This window comes from Bufo gargarizans, chromosome 1, assembly GCF_014858855.1.
Source record: "Bufo gargarizans isolate SCDJY-AF-19 chromosome 1, ASM1485885v1, whole genome shotgun sequence".
NCBI classification, from domain to species: Eukaryota; Metazoa; Chordata; class Amphibia; order Anura; family Bufonidae; genus Bufo; species Bufo gargarizans.
In genome coordinates, this window is record NC_058080.1 from 316,287,659 (window position 1) to 316,312,407 (window position 24,749).

At 43.5% G+C, this 24,749-nt stretch overlaps 1 protein-coding gene across 2 annotated transcripts in view; it reads right to left on the minus strand.

The window, feature by feature from the left end:
• IL12RB1 (interleukin 12 receptor subunit beta 1) overlaps positions 1-24,749 on the minus strand; it is a 253,753-nt gene that overhangs the window by 118,165 nt on the left and 110,839 nt on the right. Inside the window, exons 1-2 of one of the 2 annotated variants that reach the window (XM_044280414.1) lie at positions 18,019-18,104; positions 16,385-16,557 (exon numbers count right to left, since the gene is read on the minus strand). In XM_044280414.1, coding sequence (XP_044136349.1) covers positions 16,385-16,475 — 91 coding nt within the window. In that variant the 5' untranslated portion in view covers positions 16,476-16,557; positions 18,019-18,104. Of the gene's footprint in view, positions 1-16,384; positions 16,558-18,018; positions 18,105-24,749 lie in introns of those variants that run through there. The other variant, XM_044280404.1, reaches the window with a different exon arrangement.

Consider the following 24,749-nt stretch of genomic DNA (forward strand, 5'->3'; position numbering starts at 1 on the left):
TCTTGGCCACCATTATGCTCCATACTCTGTCTTGACTTAACATCCATCTCTGTTCGATGTGACATGCACATACTTGATAGATCAAGACGTCTGGTATAAATATTTCTCTTCCCTCTAAGACCCCCCAGGAATATCATTTGGTCTAATCTTTTAACCTTGTATGTCTTTGTTTGACACCACCTGCCATACGGATATATCATGGATACGCCAACACTGTTTGGACCTCCTTCCGTCTGACATGGTCTTTTCCTTTTTTTCTTATCTACTTACCTTATTCTTATCCACCCCCTGATGATCCCACATTGTGGGGGAAACGCGTTGGGGTTATACACAGATTAGGTCTGTGATATTACTTACTATCCTTCTTTTATGGTGTCTTTAGATTTATTTAATTGTACCGTGTACCTGCTGGTCTTTGTATCAGCAGGGTTGTATACACTGTGCATTGTTCGTTACTGATCCTCCGTGTCCACGCCTACACCAGCCCACCACATTTAATCAAGGCCTTTAACCAACCTTATTTATTAGGGTATATCAGGAGTGTATAGGTAGGTTCGAGGACAGGGGGTCTCCACCATCAGGAGCCGCCCCTGGGCTTAGGGCCAAGGCTTAGGATTTGCAGCTTAGGGCTCTTTAATACATACACTCTGGCCTAATCATCTTGACGGTCTGGTGTACGCTTGGACATGTGTGGACAATATGTTTATATTTAATAGTAATAAAATTGATCAATACAAATTTTGCTAGGGTTATTAGTTAGCTGGAGTACAATAATTTTGAATACTTAACCCATTATATATATATATCCTAACCTGCTGGATGTTTATTTTTAGACAGTGACATTAGCTGCGCCACATCTCCTGTGTAAAGTGTGCACATCCCAAAAATATCTGTGACATACAGTGTACATTTTCTGTAGACAGTATCCGCTTCTGACAGTGACCTAACCAGTGCCACATCTGCAGTGTAACGTGTGCGCTGAAAAATTTGAAATTTGAAGAAGGCGAGCAGTAAGGGACGTGGCAGTGGCCATGATGCTGATGGTGCACGCAGAGGCCGTGGCCCTGGGCGCGGTGAAACTGTACCTGCTGCCAGAGCACAAGAAAAACAATCATCCACGATACCTAGCTTCATGTCCCAGTTTGCAGGGCAGCGCTGGACACCACTCTTGAAGTCAGTTCAGTGCGACTAGGTGGTCGGTTGGATTGCAGCAGATAATGCTTCCAGTCGGTTAAGCACCATCCTGTCTTCCACCAAGTCCAAACTCAGTAGCCAAGAGTCTGCTCAACCCAATCCTCACCCTGATCCTCCTTCCTCCCACCATGGAGAGTCTGGGAAAACAAGTGATTCTACACTCGGATATTCCGAGTAGCTCTTTTCAGCGCTATCCCTTGATTAGGGTCCCTAGGGTAGTACCCATGGAAGTTTAATTCCACCTGTTCTGCGTGGGTGGGCAGAAGAGGAGGAAGAGGATGAGGAGATTGAGAGTGATAATCCTGATGATGACAGCAAAGTCTTGCTACTTCGTTGGTAAACTGGCACACTTGGCTGACTTCATGTTATGCTGCCTTTCCTGCGACCCGCGCATTATATGCATGTTAGACAACACGGATTACTGGTTGTTCACCCTTCTCGACCCCTGCTACAAAGAGAACTTCTCATCTCTCATTCCTCTGGTGGAGGGGACGAGCAAAACTGTGCAATACCAGAAGATCCTGTTGAAAATTTGCTCCCAAAATTTCCATCTCACAATGCTGGCGGCAGAGTCTGTAGTTCCTTGGCCAACCGAGGAGGGGAGACAAGGGGACCACACAGCAGGGCAACACTCACCAAAGCCTGGGACAGTTTCATGACACCCCGCCAGCACCCTCACCCTGATGCGTGGCCTAGTGTCACAAGGAGGGAAACATTTTGGAAGATGGTGAAGGAGTACATAGCAGACTGTGTCAGCATCCTCAATGATCCGTCAGTGCCTTACAACTACTGGGTGTCCAAGCTGGACACGTGGCACGAACTGGCGCTCTATGCCTTGGAGGTGCTGGCCTGGTGGCTTTATAACAGATAAGCGTATCTGCCTGTCAACTGAAAATGCTGACAGGTTGACTCTAATAAAAATGAACAAAGCCTGGATTGACCATGACTGTCACAAGGAGGGAAACATTTTGGAAGATGGTGAAGGACTACATAGCAGACTGTGTCAGCATCCTCAATGATCCGTCAGTGCCTTACAACTACTGGGTGTCCAAGCTGGACACGTGGCACGAACTGGCGCTCTATGCCTTGGAGGTGCTGGCCTGGTGGCTTTATAACAGATAAGCGTATCTGCCTGTCAACTAAAAATGCTGACAGGTTGACTCTAATAAAAATGAACAAAGCCTGGATTGACCATGACTTCTCGACTCCACCAGAGGAAAGCTGATGAACATAAAGGCACTTTAAATGTGTTGTTTATAATGTACTGTATACACTGTATTCCCATGCACCCCTCCCACGACAAACAAGGGTATATGGTTAAATCTTCCTTTTCTCATCCTCCTTCTCCTCTTCCATCATATCAACATGCTTATTCATCGCATATAATGCACTCACATATATGCCCTTCGCATATAATGTTTTACAGGGTCACCTAAGCTTTAGACCCTTGTATATAATTTAGAGGGTCAGCTCACCTGCAGGCCCGTGCCTAAAATCTTTTACAGGGTCAGCTCACATACAGGCAGGCCCTCACCTAATTATACCTAATAGGTAATTTAGAAACATAGAAACATAGAATGTGTCGGCAGATAAGAACCATTTGGCCCATCTAGTCTGCCCAATATATCTGAATCCTATGAATAGTCCCTGGCCCTATCTTATATGAAGGATAGCCTTATGCCTATCCCATGCATGCTTAAACTCCTTCACTGTATTTGCAGCTACCACTTCTGCAGGAAGGCTATTCCATGCATCCACTACTCTCTCAGTAAAGTAATACTTCCTTATATTACTTTTAAACCTTTGCCCCTCTAATTTAAAACTGTGTCCTCTTGTGGTAGTTTTTCTTCTTTTAAATATGCTCTCCTCCTTTACCGAGTTGATTCCCTTTATGTATTTAAAAGTTTCTATCATATCCCCTCTGTCTCTTCTTTCTTCCAAGCTATACATATTAAGGTCTTTTAACCTTTCCTGGTAAGTTTTATCCTGCAATCCATGTACTAGTTTAGTAGCTCTTCTCTGAACTCTCTCTAGAGTATCTATATCCTTCTGGAGATATGGCCTCCAGTACTGCACACAATACTCCAAGTGAGGTCTCACCAGTGTTCTGTACAGCGGCATAAGCACTTCACTCTTTCTACTGCTTATACCTCTCCCTATACATCCAAGCATTCTGCTGGCATTTCGTGCTGCTCTATTACATTGTCTTCCCACCTTTAAGTCTTCTGAAATAATTACTCCTAAATCCCTTTCCTCAGATACTGAGGTCAGGACTGTGTCAAATATTCTATATTCTGCCCTTGGGTTTTTACGCCCCAGGTGCATTATCTTGCACTTATCCACATTAAATTTCAGTTGCCAGAGTTCTGACCATTCTTCTAGTTTTCCTAAATCCTTTTCCATTTGGCGTTTCCCTCCAGGAACATCAACCCTGTTACATATCTTTGTGTCATCAGCAAAAAGACAAACCTTACCATCGAGGCCTTTTGCAATATCACTTATGAAGATATTAAACAAAATTGGTCCCAGTACAGATCCCTGTGGAACCCCACTGGTAACATGACCTTGTTTTGAATGTTCTCCATTGACTACAACCCTCTGTTGTCTGTCACTCAGCCACTGGCCAATCCACTCAACAATATGGGAGTCCATGCTCAATGACTGCAGTTTATTGATAAGTCTTCTATGTGGGACAGTGTCAAAAGCCTTACTAAAATCTAGATATGCGATGTCTACTGCACCTCCACCGTCTATTATTTTAGTCACCCAGTCAAAAAAATCTATAAGATTTGTTTGACATGATCTCCCTGAAGTAAACCCATGTTGTTTTTCATCTTGCAATCCATGGGATTTTAGATGTTCCACAATCCTATCCTTTAATAGGGTTTCCATTAATTTGCCTACTATTGATGTCAGACTCACTGGTCTATAGTTGCTCGATTCCTCCCTACTACCTTTCTTGTGAATGGGCACGACATTTGCCAATTTCCAATCTTCCGGGACGACTCCTGTTACTAATGATTGGTTAAATAAATCTGTTAACGGTTTTGCCAGCTCACCACTAAGCTCTTTTAATAATTTTGGGTGTATCTCATCAGGCCCCTGTGACTTATTTGTCTTCACTTTAGACAGCAAACTTAGAACATCTTCCTCTGTAAAGACACATGCATCAAACGATTTATTAGTCATCCTTTCTAGTGGAGGTCCTTCTCCTTCTTTTTCTTTTGTAAAAACTGAACTGAAGTATTCATTAAGGCAGTCCGCAAGCCCTTTATTCTCTTCTACATACCTTCCGTCCTTTGGTTTAAATTTAGTTATTCCTTGTTTTAATTTCCTTTTTTCATTTATATATCTGAAGAATGTCTTATCCCCTTTTTTCATAGACTGAGCTAGTTTTTCTTCTGCCTGAGCTTTAGAAGTTCTTATAACTTGCTTGGCCTCTTTCTACCTAATCTTGTAGATTTCCTTATCTTCATTGCTCTGTTTTTTTTTTATAATTACAAAATGCTAGCTTTTTATTTTTAATGATTTGGGCCACTTTTGCTGAGTACCTGTTACGACCAGAGGATGTGGATCCTCTGTGTCAGCTGATAGAGGACTGGAATTAGTCCAATATCGCTGACTGCTGACTCTCAGAGACAGGACCCTGGTGTCTGCACCTGTTACCTTGAATGCAGCTACCTGCAGTAGTGTGAACAGAGTCCAACAAAGGCAGAATAAAGTAACAGATGGTCTTTACTGGCAGACAGTATTCAAAAAGTCACTTGACAGATACAGGCAACACAAAGTTCAGAGCAATATAGCATGCAGATATAAGCAGTCTCAGAGGCAGCGCAGGGTCTGGATCCAGGCAGACTTTATATGGGCAGATGCATAATCAGGCAGTGCAGATATAAGCAGTCTCATAGGCAGCACAGGGTCTGGATCCAGGCAGACTTACAGGAAGAGATGGACAGATGCGTTGTCAGGCAGTGCAGAGGTCTATAATCCAGGAGGTCCAATAAACAGACAGCAGGCAGATGCGTAGTCAAATGAAGCAGAGGTCAGAATCCAGGAAATCCAATAAACAGACACAGTGGAATGCTTCAGCGGGAGTCAAGAGGTACAACAACCACGCTTGGGCACTTCATGATGAGTGAAGCTGCCTTAAATACAAATAGTCCCGCCTCCGGGTGGGGATGATAATCAGGAACCAGCTGCCTACTCCTATAAGAAAGGGAGAGGTGCGCGCGCGTGTGCTATAGCTCATCAGATGACACCTGGCAAAGAGGACGGATGCGACGGTATGCTGGCGGGCACCTGCGTCTCCTACAAGGTAAGCCAGTACTGGGACCCATAGTGCTGCAATGTGTAGACAGCGATCTGCCACCCTGCAGTGGAGATGCAGATCCCATACTGACAGTACCACAGTGGTCTCTTCCTTTTTTTGCTTTTACTGACAAGTCTAATGCAATTTTCTGTTGCCTTCAATAATGCACCTTTTAAGTAGTCCCATTTCTCCTGGACTCCATGTAATCCGTTCCAGTCTGATAAGGACTCATTTATGACTAATTTCATTTTTGAAAAGTCTGTTTTTCTAAAATCTAAAACTTTTGTTTTTGTGTGGTGGGACTCTTTCACAGTTCTTATATTAAACCACACTGACTGGTGATCACTAGATCCCAAGGTTTCGCCTACAATGACATCATATACCGAATCCCCATTTGTGAATACCAAATCCAAAATGGCCTCCCTCCGGGTTGGCTCCTCAACCATTTGTTGTAGGGATAACCCCAGTAGGGAATTTAGAATATCTGTACTCCTGGTAGAACTTGCTATTTTGGTTTTCCAGTTTATATCTGGAAGATTGAAATCTCCCATAATGATAACTTCTCCTTTCATTGTCATTTTAGCTATTTCTTCAACTAGTAGATCATCTTGGAGTGCCGATTCCTTGTAACTTTATATACAAGTAAATATACAGGAAAGAATGTTTCCTAACAATTTTTCCTCTAAAATCGATTTTATCTTAGGTTTTGTGCATATTATTGTCAGTCTCTAAAAGTGGCGTACTACAACATCGTTCCCAGCAGCTACCTGGGAGTCCAAGATGCATCCAGACATCCTCCCCATGCTGTTCCCGAAACATTTTGGTGGTGTTTCCATCAATTTCTGACCTTTTCCTATGAACCAGGCACCCTCCCCTCTTCAGAGCAGGGGGTGTCTGGTTTAATGCTTGGATTCTCCGATTGACTTCCATTATACTCGGGTGCTCGGTAGAGCACCCAAGCATCCCGATGTGTTCGAACAGAGCGCCCAAGCATTTTGGTGCTCGATCGACACTAGTGGGCGCCACATTCTGTAGTATAACCAACAAAAATATACCTGTATGAATAAAGTCTTTGTTTGAGCATGCTCCGTCTTACCCTTAGGCCTCATGCACACGACCGTTGTGTGCATCCGTGGCCGTTGTGCCGTTTTCCGTTTTTTTTCACGGACCCATTGACTTTCAATGGGTCCGTGGAAAAATCGGAAAATGCACCGTTTGGCAGCCGCATCCGTGATCCGTGTTTCCTGGCCGTGAAAAAAATATGACCTGTCCTATTTTTTTCACGGCCATCGGTTCACGGACCCATTCAAGTCAATGAGTCCGTGAAAAATCACGAATGCACACAAGATTTTCATCCGTGTCCGTGATCCGTGTCCGTTTTTTCCTATCATTTCAATGGCAAACTTGACTTTAATTTTTTTTTTCATTTTTCATGTCCGTGGATCCTCCAAAAAATAAGGAAGACCCACGGACGAAAAAACGGTCACGGATCACGGACCTACGGACCCCGTTTTTGCGGACCTTAAAAAAAAAACGGTCGTGTGCATGAGGCCTAATGCCTCATTTACACGTCAGTGTTTTGGTCAGTGTTTTTCATCAGTCATTATGAGCCAAAACCAGGATTAGAGCCTCCACAGACATAAGGTATAAACTCTGCACCTGTTCTGTGCTTAGAGCCACACGTGGTTTTGGCTCAAAATCACTGATGGAAATCACTGACCGAACACTGACATATGAATGAGACATAAGGGCTCATGCACACAAACGTATTTTGTTTCCGTGTCTGAAGTTACTCCATGTGCATTCTGTGTCCATATGTCTGTTCCGCAAAAAAATAGAACATGTCCTATTATTGTCTGCATAAAGGACAGGAATAGGACTGTTCTATTCGGGGCTAACTGTTCAGTTCCGCAAAATATAAAATGCACACGGACGTCATTCGTATTTTTAGTAGATCCGTGTATTGCGGACTGCAAAATACATACAGTCGCGTGCACGAGCTCTTACAGTGGTTGTCTCACAATGGACATTTATCCACAATGTAGGTAATAAATGTCTGATCACGAGAATAGGTGTCCTGAGTTCCCATTCCTCTTCACTGCACATATCACAGGAAGGGGTAGTTTGGTTGAACTTGTGTAGTAGCACTTCAATCAATGTTTACGGGGTTGAGAGAAGCAGCAAAGCACTGTACTTTAGTGCTCTAAATGGGTGTGTCCTGTAGAAAGAGAACGCCACAATAAAAAATCTAGTTTTCTAAGTGCTATAACATATTTTGCATACCCTGTAAATCAGAACTTCTAAAAACTTTTTCTGCAAGTTCTTTACTGGCAGGAATGTGAAGATGTATGGAACTCACCAGTGATAGTCTATAATAAAATTACAAATATCACTCAAATCATATGTTTTTCCTAATCCCTGAAAATAGGAAAAACAATCTATAACATTCCAAATAAACCAAAGATTTGTGTAGCCAGAACCTTCTTCTACAGGGCCTTTATAGCAGAAGAGACCAGCACATGATAACTTCAAAATGTCCTCACCAGCCACAGATAACTAACAACTGTTGGACACCTCGGCATACTCTTGTATGCTCTATACTGGAACTGTATATACAAAGGTTAACTGAAATTCTGCCATGTGCATTTGGATGTACTCCATTTATGAGTACCAGCAACCCCATAAAATGTCAGAGCTTTCAATTTGCAAGCAGGATGTCCAGGTGCTGGATCAGGGCTGGTAGAGACTCCTCGAACTAAAGAACTGGTGGAGCCCTTTCCTTGGGAACAGACTTATTCAGGAGAGCTGTTGTACATGTACTATGGAAGTCCATTCTTTAAAAATGGTGCCTGGTCGTGCCATTGCCGATCATGGCCCTTATTTTGGCCCACAAACGGCGGGTATGCAATATGTGGGCATCAGCCGTGTGCTCCCCACTTCATGGTTGTGGGCCCATTCACTTGAATACTTGAGAGCTAACGTGGTGTTTCTGTATGTGGCTTTGCACAGCAAAAAAATAGAACTTGTTCTATTTTTTTGTGGTGTGGACTGATCATGGACCCATCCAAGTTGAATGGGCCTGGATCTTTCATGGCAGTCGCATGGATGGTGCCCATGCATTAGGGACCACAATTTGCGGTCCATAATTGTTACCACCAGACATGAGAAGCTTTGACAGACGTTCTTCAGAACCTCCTCCTTGAGGTTCCTTTTGTTTTGCTTTCATTTTCTCATCTCGTTAGCCTCTCTCAGCTGTCATGTAGTTGAACTAATTGCATCCCTTTAAATCCCTTCCCATACTGCATCACTTTGCGGTTTATACAACTTCCTGGAGTGTGTGCATGCTGGATTCTACTACTGAGTCTTCTACAGATAAGTTTTGTTCATTCATTTGTGTTTTCCTATTTGCTGGATCCCAGGTGACCTTGACTCCCTCCGTATCAAGTGTAGGGAGCCGGTGGTCGTGTCCCCTCACTATTATAGGGTGTTCAGGTGTTATACAGTCGAGGAACGAGGATATGCGATCATCTACCATTGAGATTTTTGCATAGGCTGAGCAGTTAGGGAGAGAGCCAGGTCTGTTGCAGGGCTCTCCCTTTGGTTCCTTAGTTTTGGATCCAGTCAGTCGGATCTTCATTTTGTGTCTGCTAGTTTTCTGTACACCTTCCGTGACATTATAAACCGCCAAAACCGTCTCAAGCATGGATCCGGTTTCACTTTTGACTGAACACATGCAGGGTCTTTCATTGGAGGTAGCAGATCTCTGTAAAACTGTTTCTCAGTTTCTGGTGACCGGTTCAGCTTGCGTTCATGGAGTTTGCTCTGAGCCTAAGATCTCGCTCCCGGATATGTTCTCCGGGGGTAGTGAGAGTTTTTTTTCTTTTTAGAGAGGCTTGCAAACTCCATTTTCGCCTACTTCCCCATTTCTATGGTGATGAGAAGCAGAGGGTGGGGATCATCATCTCGCTGCTCAGGGATAACGCTCAGTCCTGGGCCTTTTCGCTGCCGGTGGGGGCACGGCCCCTCTGTTCAGTGGATGAATTTTTTTTAGCCCTGGGTCAGATATATGATGATCCGGATCGTATTGCTCTGGCTGAGTCTAGACTACGTCTTTTATGCCAGGGTAAACAGTCTGCAGAGATATACTGTTCAGAATTTCGGAGATGGGCAGCTGATACTGGTTGGAATGATGCTGCACTCCGAAGTCAATTTTGCCATGGTCTTTCAGAGGGATTGAAAGATGCATTTGCCTTTCATGAGAGACCTACCTCCTTGGACTCTGCCATGTCTCGGGCCGTTCGTATTGACAGGCGTCTTAGAGAGAGGAGAGATCACTCCTTCCTGTCATACTCAGTCCAAGGACAGTGCGGCGGTCTCATTCAGTGCTCAGGGGTCTCAGTCACTCTCAATCCCTTCTGAGCAGGAGCCCATGCAGCTGGGTTTGCTTGCCTCTGACAATAGAAGATTCAGCTCTCATAGGAAGGTTTGTTTCTGTTGTGGAGGTATAAATCATTTGGCAAATGTTTGTCCCTCTAGGAGATTCAGGCAGTTTTTTGAGAGTAATAAAGAATCACAAAGAAAAAAATCCTCTAAAAACGTTCCATCTGTTACTATTGGCAAGGTTGATGGTAATCTTGAATTTCAGGTCTCTAGGATTGTGGATTCTCGTGTTGTCCGCGGTTCTCTCCAGTACCTCGTTCATTGGGAGGGTTATGGTCCTGAGGAGAGGATGTGGGTCCCAGTGACGGACATTAAGGCCACTCGTCTCATCAGGGCTTTCCATAGGTCCCATCCTGAGAAGGTGGGCTCTGAGTGTCCGGAGTCCACTCGTAGAAGGAGGGGTACTGTCACCACCAGACATCTGAGAAGCTCTGACATACGTTCTTCAGAACCTCCTCCTTGAGGTTCCTTTTGTTTTGCTTTCGTTTTCTCATCTCGTTAGCCTCTCTCAGCTGTCATGTAGTTGCACTGATTGCATCCCTTTATATCCCTTCCCATACTGCATCAAGTTTTATACAACTTCCTGGAGTGTGTGCATGCTGGATGCTACTACTGAGTCTTCTACAGATAAGTTTTGTTCATTCATTTGTGTTTTCCTGTTTGCTGGATCCCAGGTGACCCTGACTCCCTCCGTATCAAGTGTAGGGAGCCGGTGGTCGTGTCCCCTCACTATTATAGGGTGTTCAGGTGTTATACAGTCGAGGAACGAGGATATGCGATCATCTACCATTGAGATTTTTGCATAGGCTGAGAAGTTAGGGAGAGAGCCAGGTCTGTTGCAGGGCTCTCCCTTTGGTTCCTTAGTTTTGGATCCAGTCAGTCGGATCTTCATTTTGTGTCTTCTAGTTTTCTGTACACCTTCCGTGACAATAATGCACGGAACGGCCGAACAACGGCTGTGTGCAAGAGGCCTTAAACAGCAGACACCTGATTACAGACATTTAACCTCACTGAGGTGGCTTTCCCAGGGAGTCGGCTCTCCTGGCACCTAAATAGCTACCTGCCCAGTGATCGAAGCGTCATAGGAATGTATTGAAAGTTCCATAGACTGCAATGGTAATTTATTGCAGTCTTTGGGACAAGCAATCTATCAGTCACATATTTAAGTCTCCTAAAGGAACCTACAATATATATATATGTTTTTAACATTATCTCCCTTCACTTAATAAATAATAATATAAATAATATAAAAAAAATAGATCATTTGCATCATTTGTTTTTATTAAAACACTAGGTAAAACTATATAAATGTGGTATTGCTATAATTACACTGACCAAGAAAATTAAGGGAACAAGGTGCATAAGGAATGCCATAAAATCAAATACCCATACAACTATGACAAAATTGTAATTTTTTTCCAGTTTCACTCGATTTGGAATTTCTCCTGGCTTTCTGCTACATGGTATGCAATCTTAAATGATGCCATTAGAAAGTACAACTTATCAGGCAAAAAAAAAAAAATGGTTTAGGGAGGTTTAGGGAATAAAAAAAAAATAGAAATGCGAAAACTTATGCTTGACAGTGATGTGGCCACTGTCCTTTGTTGTCTACTATCGTAAAATGGAAAGTTCGATTTTAACGTTTGCAGGCAGATGGAGAATTGGTGCTTTATTAAAGGAGAATGGAGTTCAGATCACTAGTAACAGAAACTTCATAATCATCTCTTGCTGCTATGGGTATCTCTGATAAGCTGAAAAGAACTGGATGGAGAAGTCCTCTGGACAATTGCCACTTTTGATTCAGAATCTTTATGACACTGCAGACAAGCCACCATAAAGTTGTTACCAAACAAGCAGATTTTCACTGTCCTAAAAATCTAAAATGACCCAAAGCACATTGAAACTACAGCAACTAAATTCATCATTCAGTGAAAAATTTGAAATCAAATAGTTTAGTTTTTGATGTATCTGCTCTATCAATTCTTTGTTATGTGAGCAGAAGTGGCAGTGCCCATCACCTCCACAGATCTGATGTGGTGACAGTAGGCTGAGTTATACTTTCATTTTTACCTATCAACTGGAAGGCACTCAATTTAAAAGAAATGCTCTAGTGGGGAAGTCCCTTGTATTACATGTATACATTCTTCTTTTTATGGTAATGTATTTTCTGTCAATGTAAAAACTGGATACTTCAAGTATGGCCTCATGCACACGGACGTTTTTTTTTTTCGGTCCGCAAAAACGATTTCCGTTGTTCCGTGATCCGTGTCCGTTTTTTCTTCCGTGGGTGTTCCTTGATTTTTGGAGGATCCACGGACATGAAAAATGAAAAAAAAAATCTAAGTCAAGTTTGCCTTTGAAATAATAGGAAAAAATGGACACGGATCACGGACGCGGATGACAATCTTGTGTGCATCCGTGATTTTTCACGGACCCATTGACCGTTGTCCGTGAAAAAAATAGGACAGGTCTTATTTTTTTCACGGACTGGAAACACAGATCACGGACGCGGACGCCAAGCGGTTCATTTTCCGATTTTTCCACGGACCCATTGAAAGTCAATGGGTCAGCGGAAAAATACGGAAAACGGAACAACGGCCGCGGATGCACAAAAACGGTCGTGTGCATGAGGCCTATAAGTGTACAACCACTTCCAAAACCTATGCCCTCTAAATAAATAGCTTTATGACATAGTTATAGAGACAACGTCAAGCTTACTACATAGATACAGTATGGTATCAGGGCTAAGCTTAATACATAAATATAGTAAGAGAACCACATAGATATGGTAACAGAACCAAGATTACTACAAAGATACAGTAACAGAACCAAGCTTACAGCATAGATACAGAAGAGAACCAAGCTTACTACTTAGATATGGTATCAGGACTAAGCTTAATACATAAATATGGTAAGAGAACCAAGGTTTCAACATAGATATGGTAACAGAACCAAGCTTACTACATAGATAAACTAAAAGAGCCAAGCCTACTGCATAGATATGCCAATAAAACCATGCTTACTACATAGATACAATACCAGAACCAATCAATGCACCTGTTTTAGGTGACCAACCAGCAGGATTCATTGCATTCATTGCAAGCTTCTCTTCATGGCCTGCTTTAGGGTATGGCTGGGTAGCATAAGGCTGTGGATTCTCCACAGCAGAATTGTGTGCAGAAAATGCACAGTGCTTCCAGTAGCAGCAAAGTGGATGAGATTGTAACAAATTTCATTCACAGTGCAGAAATATTATCTGCACATAACTTGACCTGCACTGGGAATGTTAAATTAGCAGCATTTCAATTTATGTTGTGAAATTCTGCCATAGATTTAATGCAAAATGAGAACATTCCTTACCTCTCCCAAAACTGGGAAAGCTGGGTGATAACATATAATAATATTATCACCCAGTGTGTGTGTGTGTGTGTGTGTGATTGGTTGCTATGGGAAAAAATAAAAGCTGTTCTATGATTGGTTGCAATGGGAAAAATAAAAACTGTGCTGAGATTGGTTGCCATGGGCAACAAACAGCTTGTCTTTTAGACAGCACATGCAGGGAGATGAGAGGCAGACTGAAATTCAGGGGAGATGTAAGATCAATCAGACTGCAAAGAGACGCTCCCCACACAGGTGCAAAGATGTTTTTCTCCATGGGGCAGAAGCAGGTTTTACAAACTTTGAAGGCATGACCAAAGTGTCAGTCTTACCCATTCAATAGCTGTATGCCAAACAATCAGCTGTCTCTCCCTCCCAGCTCCCCCATACACATAGACATTGGGCTTGGATGAACTCATATGTGTATTTAATGGGGGGAGAGGAGAGAACACCTGCCAGACACTTCTGGTGGCAGCTTATCTCCCACGAGAACAAAAGGATCACGCATAATTATTCATTTCATCCGATCTTTCTCTCTCTCAAAATATACTAATGTGTATGGTGGCCTTTAAAAAAAACATGGTGGATGTTGTGGATGTTTTCTTTACCTCTGTAACTGGCCCAAAGACAGTAATGAGAATTTCTAGGTAAGAAATAGCATAAAAAAATACTTATATAGATAGATGTACACGCGGGCAATGCTGAGATATAAAAATGGCCCCCAGCGACTCATCCTAGGATGTGACTCGGACAGGTTGATTCCACTGTACAGCTGCTTAGTAGGGTGAGAGGGCTGAGCTTTGGCGCCTGGCTTTACTTTACATTGTTGAGGTTTCTGCATGTGGTGCTCATCTCATACACGATCATTCCATTACTATTTATTGTAGAGCAGGAAGTCTGAGAAGGGTTCAGGGTTGGTCTGTGTGACTGGCTTCCTTGTGTCTTCGCTATTCCACGTGCACTGCTAGGCAGAGCATCTCCTACCAATGTTCAATGACAACCACTAACAGAACACAGATGCCATCTGTGTTCTGTCAGTGGTTTCCACAGACCCACAGACTTCAAAGGCTGTGTTTGGTCTGCAGGCGGGTGCAAAGTATTTTATGTCTCCATTGTTTTTCCTTTAACCCACGTTGAGGGAAATAACAAGGATGTGTGAATAAACACATTAAAATCAATTGATAAGTGTGCTATTGGGGAGAATATGGACGGCACACATCTGAAACTACAAACCGGATTCCAAAAAAGTGGGGACACTATACAAATCGTGAATAAAAACTGAATGCAATGATGTGGAGGTGCTAACTTCTAATATTGTATTCAGAATAAAACACAAAATATTGTAACAAAAGTTTAAACTGAGAAAATGTACCATTTTAAGGGAAAAATATGTTGAATCAGAATTTCATGGTGTCAACAAATCCCCAAAAAGTTGGGACAAGGCCATTTTCACCACTGTGTGGCATCTACCCTTCTTCTTACAACACTCAACAGACGTCTGGGGACCGAGGAGACCAGTTTCTCAAGTTTAGAAATAGGAATGCTCTCCCACTCTTGTCTAATACAGGCCTCTAACTGTTCAATCGTCTTGGGCCTTCTTTGTTGCACCTTCCTCTTTATGATGCGCCAAATGTTCTCTATAGGTGAAAGATCTGGACTGCAGACTGGCCATTTCAGTACCCGGATCCTTCTCCTACGCAGCCATGATGTTGTGATTGATGCAGAATGTGGTCTGGCATTATCTTGTTGAAAAATGCAGGGTCTTCCCTGAAAGAGATGACGTCTGGATGGGAGCATATGTTGTTCTAGAACCTGAATATATTTTTCTGCATTGATGGTGCCTTTCCAGACATGCAAGCTGCCCATGCCACACGCACTCATGCAACCCCATACCATCAGAGATGCAGGCTTCTGAACTGAGCGTTGATAACAACTTGGGTTGTCCTTGTCCTCTTTGGTCCAGATGACATGGCGTCCCAGATTACCAAAAAGAACTTTGAATCGTGACTCGTTTGACCACAGAACAGTCTTCCACTTTGCCACACTCCATTTTAAATGATCCCTGGCCCAGTGAAAACGCCTGAGCTTGTGGATCTTGCTTATAAATGGCTTCTTCTTTGCACTGTAGAGTTTCAGCTGGCAACGGCGGATGGCACGGTGGATTGTGTTCACTGACAATGGTTTCTGGAAGTATTCCTGAGCCCATTCTGTGATTTCCTTTACAGTAGCATTCCTGTTTGTGGTGCAGTGTCATTTAAGGGCCCGGAGATCACGGGCATCCAGTATGGTTTTACGGCCTTGACCCTTACGCACAGAGATTTTTCCAGATTCCCTGAATCTTCGGATGATGTTATGCACAGTTGATGATGATAGATGCAAAGTCTTTGCAATTTTTCGCTGAGTAACACCTTTCTGATATTGCTTCACTATCTTTCTGCGCAACATTGTGGGAATTGGTGATCCTCTACCCATCTTGGCTTCTGAGAGACACTGCCACTCTGAGAAGCTCTTTTTATACCCAATCATGTTGCCAATTGACCTAATTAGTGTTAATTGGTCTTCCAGCTCTTCGTTATGCTCAAATTTACTTTTTCCAGCCTCTTATTGCTACTTGTCCCAACTTTTTTGGGATTTGTTGACACCGTGAAAATTTTAATCAACGTAATTTTCCTTTAAAATGATACATTTACTCTGATTAAACGTTTGATCTGTCATCTACGTTCTATTACAAATACAATATTGACATTTGCCATCTCCACATCATTGCATTCAGTTTTTATTCACAATTTGTTTAGTGTCCCAACTTTTTTGGAATCCGGTTTGTATCATCTAATATCTTTTGCCAAATAAACAGCAGCATTATAAATAGCACATGGTAGGTAACTGGTATGTTACGGTGGCTTGTACATGTCTGTACTTCTGATCCTGTTACTAGTTCTACATTTTGCTTTCCCTTTCTATATGAACAATTCCCAAAATATGTTTTCATAACATAATAGGGAGGGAAGCTCTGTTCTCAATGTACATGCTCACCGAAAAGAGCAGAGTAAAGGTGGTACTTACCTGCTTTGTCCAAAATAAGAGTAATTGGTTTAGATGTATAGTTCTGCCCATGTTCTTCAGCTGTTACTTCCACAGAAATGTTTTCCCTCATGTGCACATCGTCATTAGTCAAAGTGATATGAGTTTGCTTTCCTGCATCAAAATTTTGGCATTCCGTATAATCTCTGTAAACACTGAATGAGAGAAGACATCTGTTATAAAATACTTAGGAGACAAATTAAATAGATTTATCACTAGTTACATAGTTACATAGTTAATACGTTTGAAAAAAGACATACCGTAAGTCCATCAAGTTCAACCAAGGGATAGGTGGGGACTCGAATCCCAGAAGGAAATGAGACTCAGATTTCTACACGTTTTCATAAGCATTAATGTAATTTACTTTTAAGAATTCATCTAAACCCTTATTTAAACTGTCCTCTGTCCCTGCTGTGACCATGTCCTGAGGAAGTCTATTTCACAGATTCCTAGTTCTTACAGGAAAGAAGCTTTGACGCTTCTGGAGACTGAACTTTTTCTTCTTCAGTCAGAGGCAGTGCCCCCTTGTCTTTTGAGGGCATTTTACATGGAACAGTTTTTCACCGTATTTTTTGTGTGGCCTATTTATATATTTGTATAGTTTAATCATGTCCCCCTTTAGATGTCTCTTCTCAAGACTAAATAAATTTAAATATTTTAATCTTTCTTCATAACTAAGACCCTCCATGCCCCTTATCAGGACATATGAAGCACAGAGATTATTACTACCAAGATGCAAAACTTTACATTTATCCACATTGAACCTCATTTGCCAAGTTGATTCCCAATCACTTAGAGCAGGCATGTCCAAACTGCGGCCCTCCAGCTGTTGCAAAACTACAACTCCCAGGATGCCCTAAATAGCTGTAAGCTTTCCAGGCATGCTGGGAGTTGTAGTTTTGCAACAGCTGGAGGGCCGCAGTTTGGACATGCCTGACTTAGAGTGTCCAAGTCAGTTTGTATTTGATGGACATCTTCCTCAGACTGCACAGTACTTCTTAGCTTAGTGTCATCTGCAAAAATAGAAATGGTGCTATTAATCCTGTCCTCTATATAATTAATAAATACATTAAATAATAGAGGACCCAGCACTGAACCTTGGGGTACACCACTTATAACCCCGGACCATTCTGAATAGGAATAATTGACCACAACTCTCTGGACACAGTCCTTCAGCCAGTTTTCAATCCAATTACAAACTGTACTTTCCAAGCCTATAGACCTTACTTTACCTATTAAACGTCTATAAGGGACAGTATCAAAAGCCTTTGCAAAATCCAGAAACACAGCCACCCCTCCATCCAGGCTTCTACTCATCTCCTCATAAAATTGTACGTATTTATACTTGTTACCTAAAGGAATCATTTTTGTTTGGTGCTCTTTAGCATATTATGTAAGGGTATTATTTCATTTGAGTTTGTATTCATATAGAGGCTATGTCCACCTTGGCATCCAATTTGTAATTACTGTAATACATCTGAAATAAAAAAAAAGGCAAAAAAAGGCAAGAAAAGTCAAATCCTTTTCTGTTTATATCTGAGCTAAAAAGCAGCCAATGAACAAGATCCAAGGAAACTAAATAGCATGTTATCAACCCCTGTTAAGTACTTACTTACATATGTTTTTTGAGCTACTGACTGGAGGGTTGTTTTCTTTTCTAGCCAGGGTATGGACAGTCACATGTGCCGCTGCATCCAATGACCGGCCTCAGTGAACATGTGTCCAAAAGCAGCGCGTCACTGTTGGCTCACATGCCATTTAAGGCCCCCATGACCCCATACATATGCCAGCTAGAAGGAACCAAGCTGGGGACCAGAAAATCATCGAAAGTAAACAGGAGTGGCAGGGAGAGGCGAGTATGATTCTTTCATTAGGTACCAAATGCTACAGGGGGCTAAATAAAAAGGTACAAAATCCTGGAAACCCCTTTAGTATACACCTCAAAAATGTATATATTATTTGTACATTTGATCCGTGTTAGCTTGTTCCGCCTGCAGATATGTGAGGTTTATTCTCAGAAACATATTTGGAAGCCACAAGAACCATGAGAAAAAAACTGAATCTTTAATAATATAACCACTTCCTCTCAGAGGCCCTGTTCTGTAACCTATTTCTACCTGTCTGTTTCTGAAACCAGTCATACATTTTCTTACTAACACACTTTTTCAGTCTGAGAATCAGAAATTAAAGTTTTCTGTGACTTAAATAATGCTGACCTATACTCAGGCTAGAGCATCAATGTTAGGTAAGTGGGAGTTTGACTACCAAAACCCCTGCCGGTGTGCTTGTGAAAGGGGCTGCTGCAGCACTATGATGGGGGCTCCAGCCTCTTCATTGTATGCTGGTATTGCAGGTCAGTTACATGGAGGCACATTACACCCAAATCCTAACTACTTAATTAACATAAATAAACACAAAAGATGTGATTGATTTAAAATGACTGAAATGCTTTAATTTGAGTTACTTATAAAAATATTAAATTACCATATCATAAATAAATATTTAAAACTCCTATACCAGTTCCTGAATTAAGATACCAAAATCAATCCAGTTATAGCTGAGCGATACAGCCCCTCTAATAAAGAGAAGCGAAAAAACAATATAATAAAACAATTCCTGGGATGGTGGGCAGAGCGAAGGCCACGTCCTCTTCAAACTGGCCCTGAAGCTCTGCAAAGCTCTGTGTGGCGTTTCGAATGTCAACTATATACAATCACACACCTGTGTAGAGCAACCTCTGTGCACACGGGAGTGACTTGTTGAATTTGACTTTCTCCACTTACAGGGTAATCCAGATGGTAAAAGAATTATGCCAACAATAACTCCTAGCTCGGAAGATGGATACTGCTACTCAGAAAGCTGAGCACACTATGAGCAAGGCATCACTGGGAAAACTAGGCCAAACTAACTAAAAACCTGAAAACAGGGGGGGGGGGCGGGAGCATACCAATACACAATGCAAGATACTGGAACAGTCTTTTTTACGGAAATTAAACCTTTGGGGTTTCTCTGTCTGAACTCAAAGTCTCGTGTCTCTGTTTAGTAGAGCCAAAGATGTTGGTTCCCAAGGTGTTGAAGCTCGGATCGTTTTTGGATCTAGCTAAGTCCTTGATGAACTTACAGAAGAATTTTAATGGTGGAAAGGGAACGCGATGTTGCTCCTTGTATTTTGAACCTGCTGTTGCCCATTGATCTTGAACATTAAGAGTTAATTTATCCACGATCAGGCCCACACCATGGGAGGTATCAAGAAAGCTGAGACCTGGTAGCTGTGGGTCTCCCTTGATGATTTCAAACTCAAGAAGAAGGTTGCTTAATTCCTGGAACCCTCGGCGGTCTGTATAGGATAACTCAGTAAAGTCATATAGTAGTTTAAATAAGGCATGTTCAACTACTTCTGAGCCCCCATATGTCTGCTCTAATCTTTCCCATGCGAGACGAAGGCCTTTGAGTCTCTTAACACAGTTTGACGACCATGGACCCAGCCATCTAATTAGCAAGTCAAGTTCTTGCATAGGCGGAACACCAAGGGTTTGAACTGTTGTCTTGAAGGTGGCCTTCCAGCTTCTATAATTCTCTGGGTGATCATCAAAGTTCGTAAGGCTAGTACTGATGAGGTCACTGAGGGTGAGGTACTTAGCAATTTCTGAAGCGTCATTTCTTTCCTGCATCATGGCGACAGGAACTTCTCCCTCGCTGGTGTTATTGGCACCATCTGATACCCTATGTTTGGGGGTTTGAAGATGGAATGGAGTGGCAGCTGGGTTGAGCGTAAGTGAAGGCTTCACATCTGGTAATCTTGGCGCCAGCGTCTTGGTCTCTATGTGACTAGTCTCAGGAGGGTTTAATGTGATTTGATGAGCTTGAAGCGGCTTGGTCTCTAATGGCGCCTGAAATACTGTGTAAGGTGCCAGAGGTTTGAAAGAAAGAGAAATGTCCACTGGACTGGGGTCAACGGTAAAGTTATCGGCTGCCTCTTTTTCTACTCGCATGAGTTCAGCAGGCTGGCGTGCAGAGGCCGAATCTTCTAGTGCACATGCATTGACTTTGCTTTGGTTTAGGACGATTTGTAGGGTATGCCTGTCACGGATGGTGTTGCAGATAGCTGAAACCTTTAAATAAACATCCGACTGGCTTGATCCGAAACTAAGGAGCATATGGGTGAGCCCTATAAAACCCCTAGAGCTCTCCCTGACTGCATTGCTCGTGCAAAGGTCTTAATGGTAGACGATTGCATGCCCTCGTACCTTTACTATGTGACACCTAAAAACCCTATAATAGTGAGGGGACATGACCACCGGCTCCCTGCACTTAATACGGACGGAGTCAGGGTCACCTACAATCAAGCCAGGAAGGAAACACAAATAAAGGAAACAGACTTATCTGTGGAATCAGGAGAAGCCGCCTCCAGCAGTGAACACAATCCAGGAAGAAGTATAAACCGCAAAGTGGGGCAGTATGGAAGGGAATATAAAGGGAGACAATCAGTGCAAATAGGTGACAGCTGGGAGAAGGAAAAGAGATGAGAAAGTGAAACCAAAACAAAGATCATAATACAACAGGTAGAGAAGAACGTCTGCCAGATCTTCTCACCGAGCTGGCGGTGACGATGCCTTTCTGAGTCATTAGATATCTTGGACATAGGACGATAAGCTTCTTCTTCTTCAGCAGCTTCTTCTAGAACTCTGAGTTCAGCCATTGCTACTGCTTCTTCCCTTTCCTTCTGAAGGACCTCCAACTCAGCTTCGGCCTTGGTTTTGGTCGCTTGCGCTTGAGCCCGTACAGCTGCTTGATTAGCTTGAGATTGAGCTTGTGTCTCTGCGACTTGTGCCTTAATGGCTGTTTCCTTTCTAATGCAGTATGCAGTGAGCTTGTACCTTTGCTGCTTCCGCTTTTGCGCGTGCTAACACCAGTGAGTTACTCAGCGAAGAGTGCTGTGAGTGAGAGCTTAGCGATAAGGACTGAGCAATAGATTTCAAGGAGCGGAATGAAGCCTTGGAGTGCCTTGAAAAGTTAGAATGGCGGGACGCAGTTTAAAATTGTTGTGATATCTTGTCCTCTAGTACTGACTTGACTGTCACAAATATGCTATGTATTTCATCATTAAGTGCAGTATGGGTCTTTTTTCTGTGTCTTCCATTTCCATTTGTCATGGAAGCTGAGTGATACAGCCCATCAAGCCATGCATCAAAAAAGTGTTTCCCCCTCCCACAAGTATTGCAGCCATTTTTCGATTGCTACCTGTAAACCCAAATTAAATGTCAATGCCAATCTCAGGAAGGTAAAAAATATAACATTATTTAGTCTGATAACAAATCCAGTCTAACATATAATTTAACTCAATGTGAATTTCAACTACCTATTTTCCTGGTAATGGATTCATCCAACCCACATCTTGCAGCTTCAGTGGCAGCATCAACTCTGAATTAGTGAGAAAATTTCTAAGAGAGCCAAGTCCAAGAAAATCTAAACACTTCTTAAAGTGGTTATCCAAGACCTATAATGTCCCCCATATGCCCGGGCCTCTCACACAGATTGTACTTATCTCTCTCCCCAGCCCCCGCATCGCCTCTGATGCCAGCATGGCTGACATTGCATCTCCTCGTCGTGCTGATGAAAACATCCGGCGTCGGGGGGAGGGGAGGGGTTGCAGCCAATTGCAGGCTGCGACCAGAATGTACCTCCCTAGCATCGTGGGTGATGCTTGGGAGGCTCGTCCCCATCGCGGCCTACTATTGGCTAACCCCCCCCCCTTCCCGTTGCCGGATGTTTTCATCAGCACGACGGGGAAGTGGCAGCCGTGCGGGCATCAGAATTAATGCGGGTGCCAGATAAGTACAATCTGTGTGAGGTGCCCAGGCATATGGGGGGACATTATAGGTCTTGGACAACCCCTTTAAGTACGGAACAAAATTAAAATTTAGTAAGAGGCCGACCATTCCTATGAATCAAAAAGGGGCCCGCCAATTCAGAACAAACTGTTAGCCAAGACCTAACTACACTAACCAGGCATAATACAGAACCATCCCAAGTGTTTAACCGTATAACTCTACCCCTACCATACTAAAACAAACTCACCAGGGTAGCAAAAAAATGCTAACAAATATCCTGTATGAAAAAGCAAGATGTTAGTCCGGCGGTCCGTGCCGGCGCTGCTGTCACTACCCACGGGCACGGGCGCGAGGCTCCCTGTTTCCCTCCTGCTGCCACACACTGTGCTGACAAGCGCAGGCAGCAGGTATCTTAACTGTTACATCTGTGCTCCATGCCAGAGTTTACTTCCTGTTGGAGACCTGTAGTACTGTTTGTTAGGGCTTGCATGGGTGTGTCTCTCCTCACTTGTGAGGCAGCATGTACACGCCCTCTGTCTTACCTGGATTGCAGGAAGTATTTAAAGACACTTCCTACGCCAGGAAGATGCCTGAGCAACTCATGGTCTCTAGCTTGTCTAGTTCCTTGTGTGAAGGTGTTTTTGAAGTTCTTTGCTGTGTACCGGACCCTGCTTTTGGATTTATCGGATTTTGCTTGTTTGCTGCCTGCCTCTGACCTTGGACTTTGTTTACGGACCTTGCTTAATGCTGCCTACCCTGACCCCAGACTTCCTGACCACGTACTTCCCTTCGGTGCTTGCTTCAGTATCTCTAACCCTCTGCTCAGCTGCCACTGACTCGGGGACTGCTCTGGAGTGGCACCTGGCAACTAACCGTTACCTAACGGCCCAAGTCTATCCTCACCATCAGAGGCTTTAGTGAAGACCAGGTAGTTGCTTAGTCACGCCCCTCCATAATATACCGAGTCAGTTGCACAGTGGGTCCACACCTGCTTGCATAAAACAAGACTTCAAAAACATCAAAAAACAAACTTTGGGCAAAATGTCATATAAATTACCTAACAAACTAATAGGCCTTCTATTATCCACAAAGTGTCCCGAGCCAAAATACCACTGCTCCGAACCGCTACTGACTGCACTGCTATTAACCACCTCCCGACCGCTGTACGCACCGATGCGTCCGGGAGGTGGTTGTTTAGTTCCTCCTGGACGCATCGGCGCGTCCTCTCGCGAGACGCGAGATTACGTCACAGCCGGCCCGCGCATGCGCATCGCGGGCTGGCATTTCGCAGAAGACTATTTCGTCAGCAGCCTGCCGGCCACGATCATTGGCTGGCAGGCTGCTGATTTTTAAAAAAACCAATCAGCAGCCATATAACCCCACATATTAGTAAATATGATGGGGTTATATGGCTGCTGTGCTCCTCTGCTCCTTCTTTTGGTCGGTTGGTTCCAGCAGAGGAGCAGAGGAGCACATCTACTGTGAGTACCCACCACACCACATTTAGCCCCCAGATCACCCCAATTAACCCTTTGATCACCCCTTTTATCCCCCCTGTCAATCACTAGTGAAAGGAAAAAAGTGATCAGTGCAAACTGTCACTTTTTTTTTTCACTGTTATTGACCGTTAGGTTTTAGGTATAGTTTAGGTCCCTTGGTTAGGTAGTTAGCGATCAGTTAGCGCCCAGCCCACCGCACCGCAGTCCGTTATTCGCTGATTAGCGTATCGCTAATCAGCATTTGTACTTTTATAGTATCTGAAAGTGATCAAAACTGATCACGGTCAGATCTATAATAGTACTAGTGTCACTTTAGTTCGCCCTCCACCCAAAACGCAGTGTTTGCCCGATCAGGCCTGATCGGTCGCCCACACGTGCGTTTGCCCACGCCCGCCCCACCGCAGTGACAAAAAAATTTTTTTTTTTTGATCACTGCACATTCACTTTACACGCACTGCGGCGATAAAAAAATCAGTTTTGATATTTTTTATCAACCGCAGCGGCATCCGGTACTTCGCTAGCCTCCCATTTGTAAGACAGGCTTGCTTTTTTTTTCTTGGGTAGTCTCAGGGAATACCCCGAAATTTAGTTGCCCACATGTCTAACAGGGGGTATTCTTCTGAAGAGGCCTACAGGCTTCTGACCCAGTCGGATGAGGAGTGGGAACCCTCATCTGATGAATCCAGCAGGTCAGAATACGAACCTGTAGAAAGCAGTGGCTCTCTGACCCAAAGTTCGGACGAGGAGGCTGAGGTCCCTGATAGCACCAGGCGTACCCGGCCCCGTGTCGCTAGACCGCAGGTTGCGCAGGATCCGCTTCAAGAGCAGCAGAGTGGGGCTGGTGCTGTCGGATTACGTGGTGAGGCATACACCAGCAGCCCAGCCCTTCCTGGACCTAGTACCAGCACTGCCGTACAACCTGGTGAAGTAGCGAGCACCAGAAGGGCAGTTGAAGCTGGTACGGTGGCACGTGCAGTAGTGACCCCGTCGCAGCCACCGCAAAGACGTGCCCGTAGA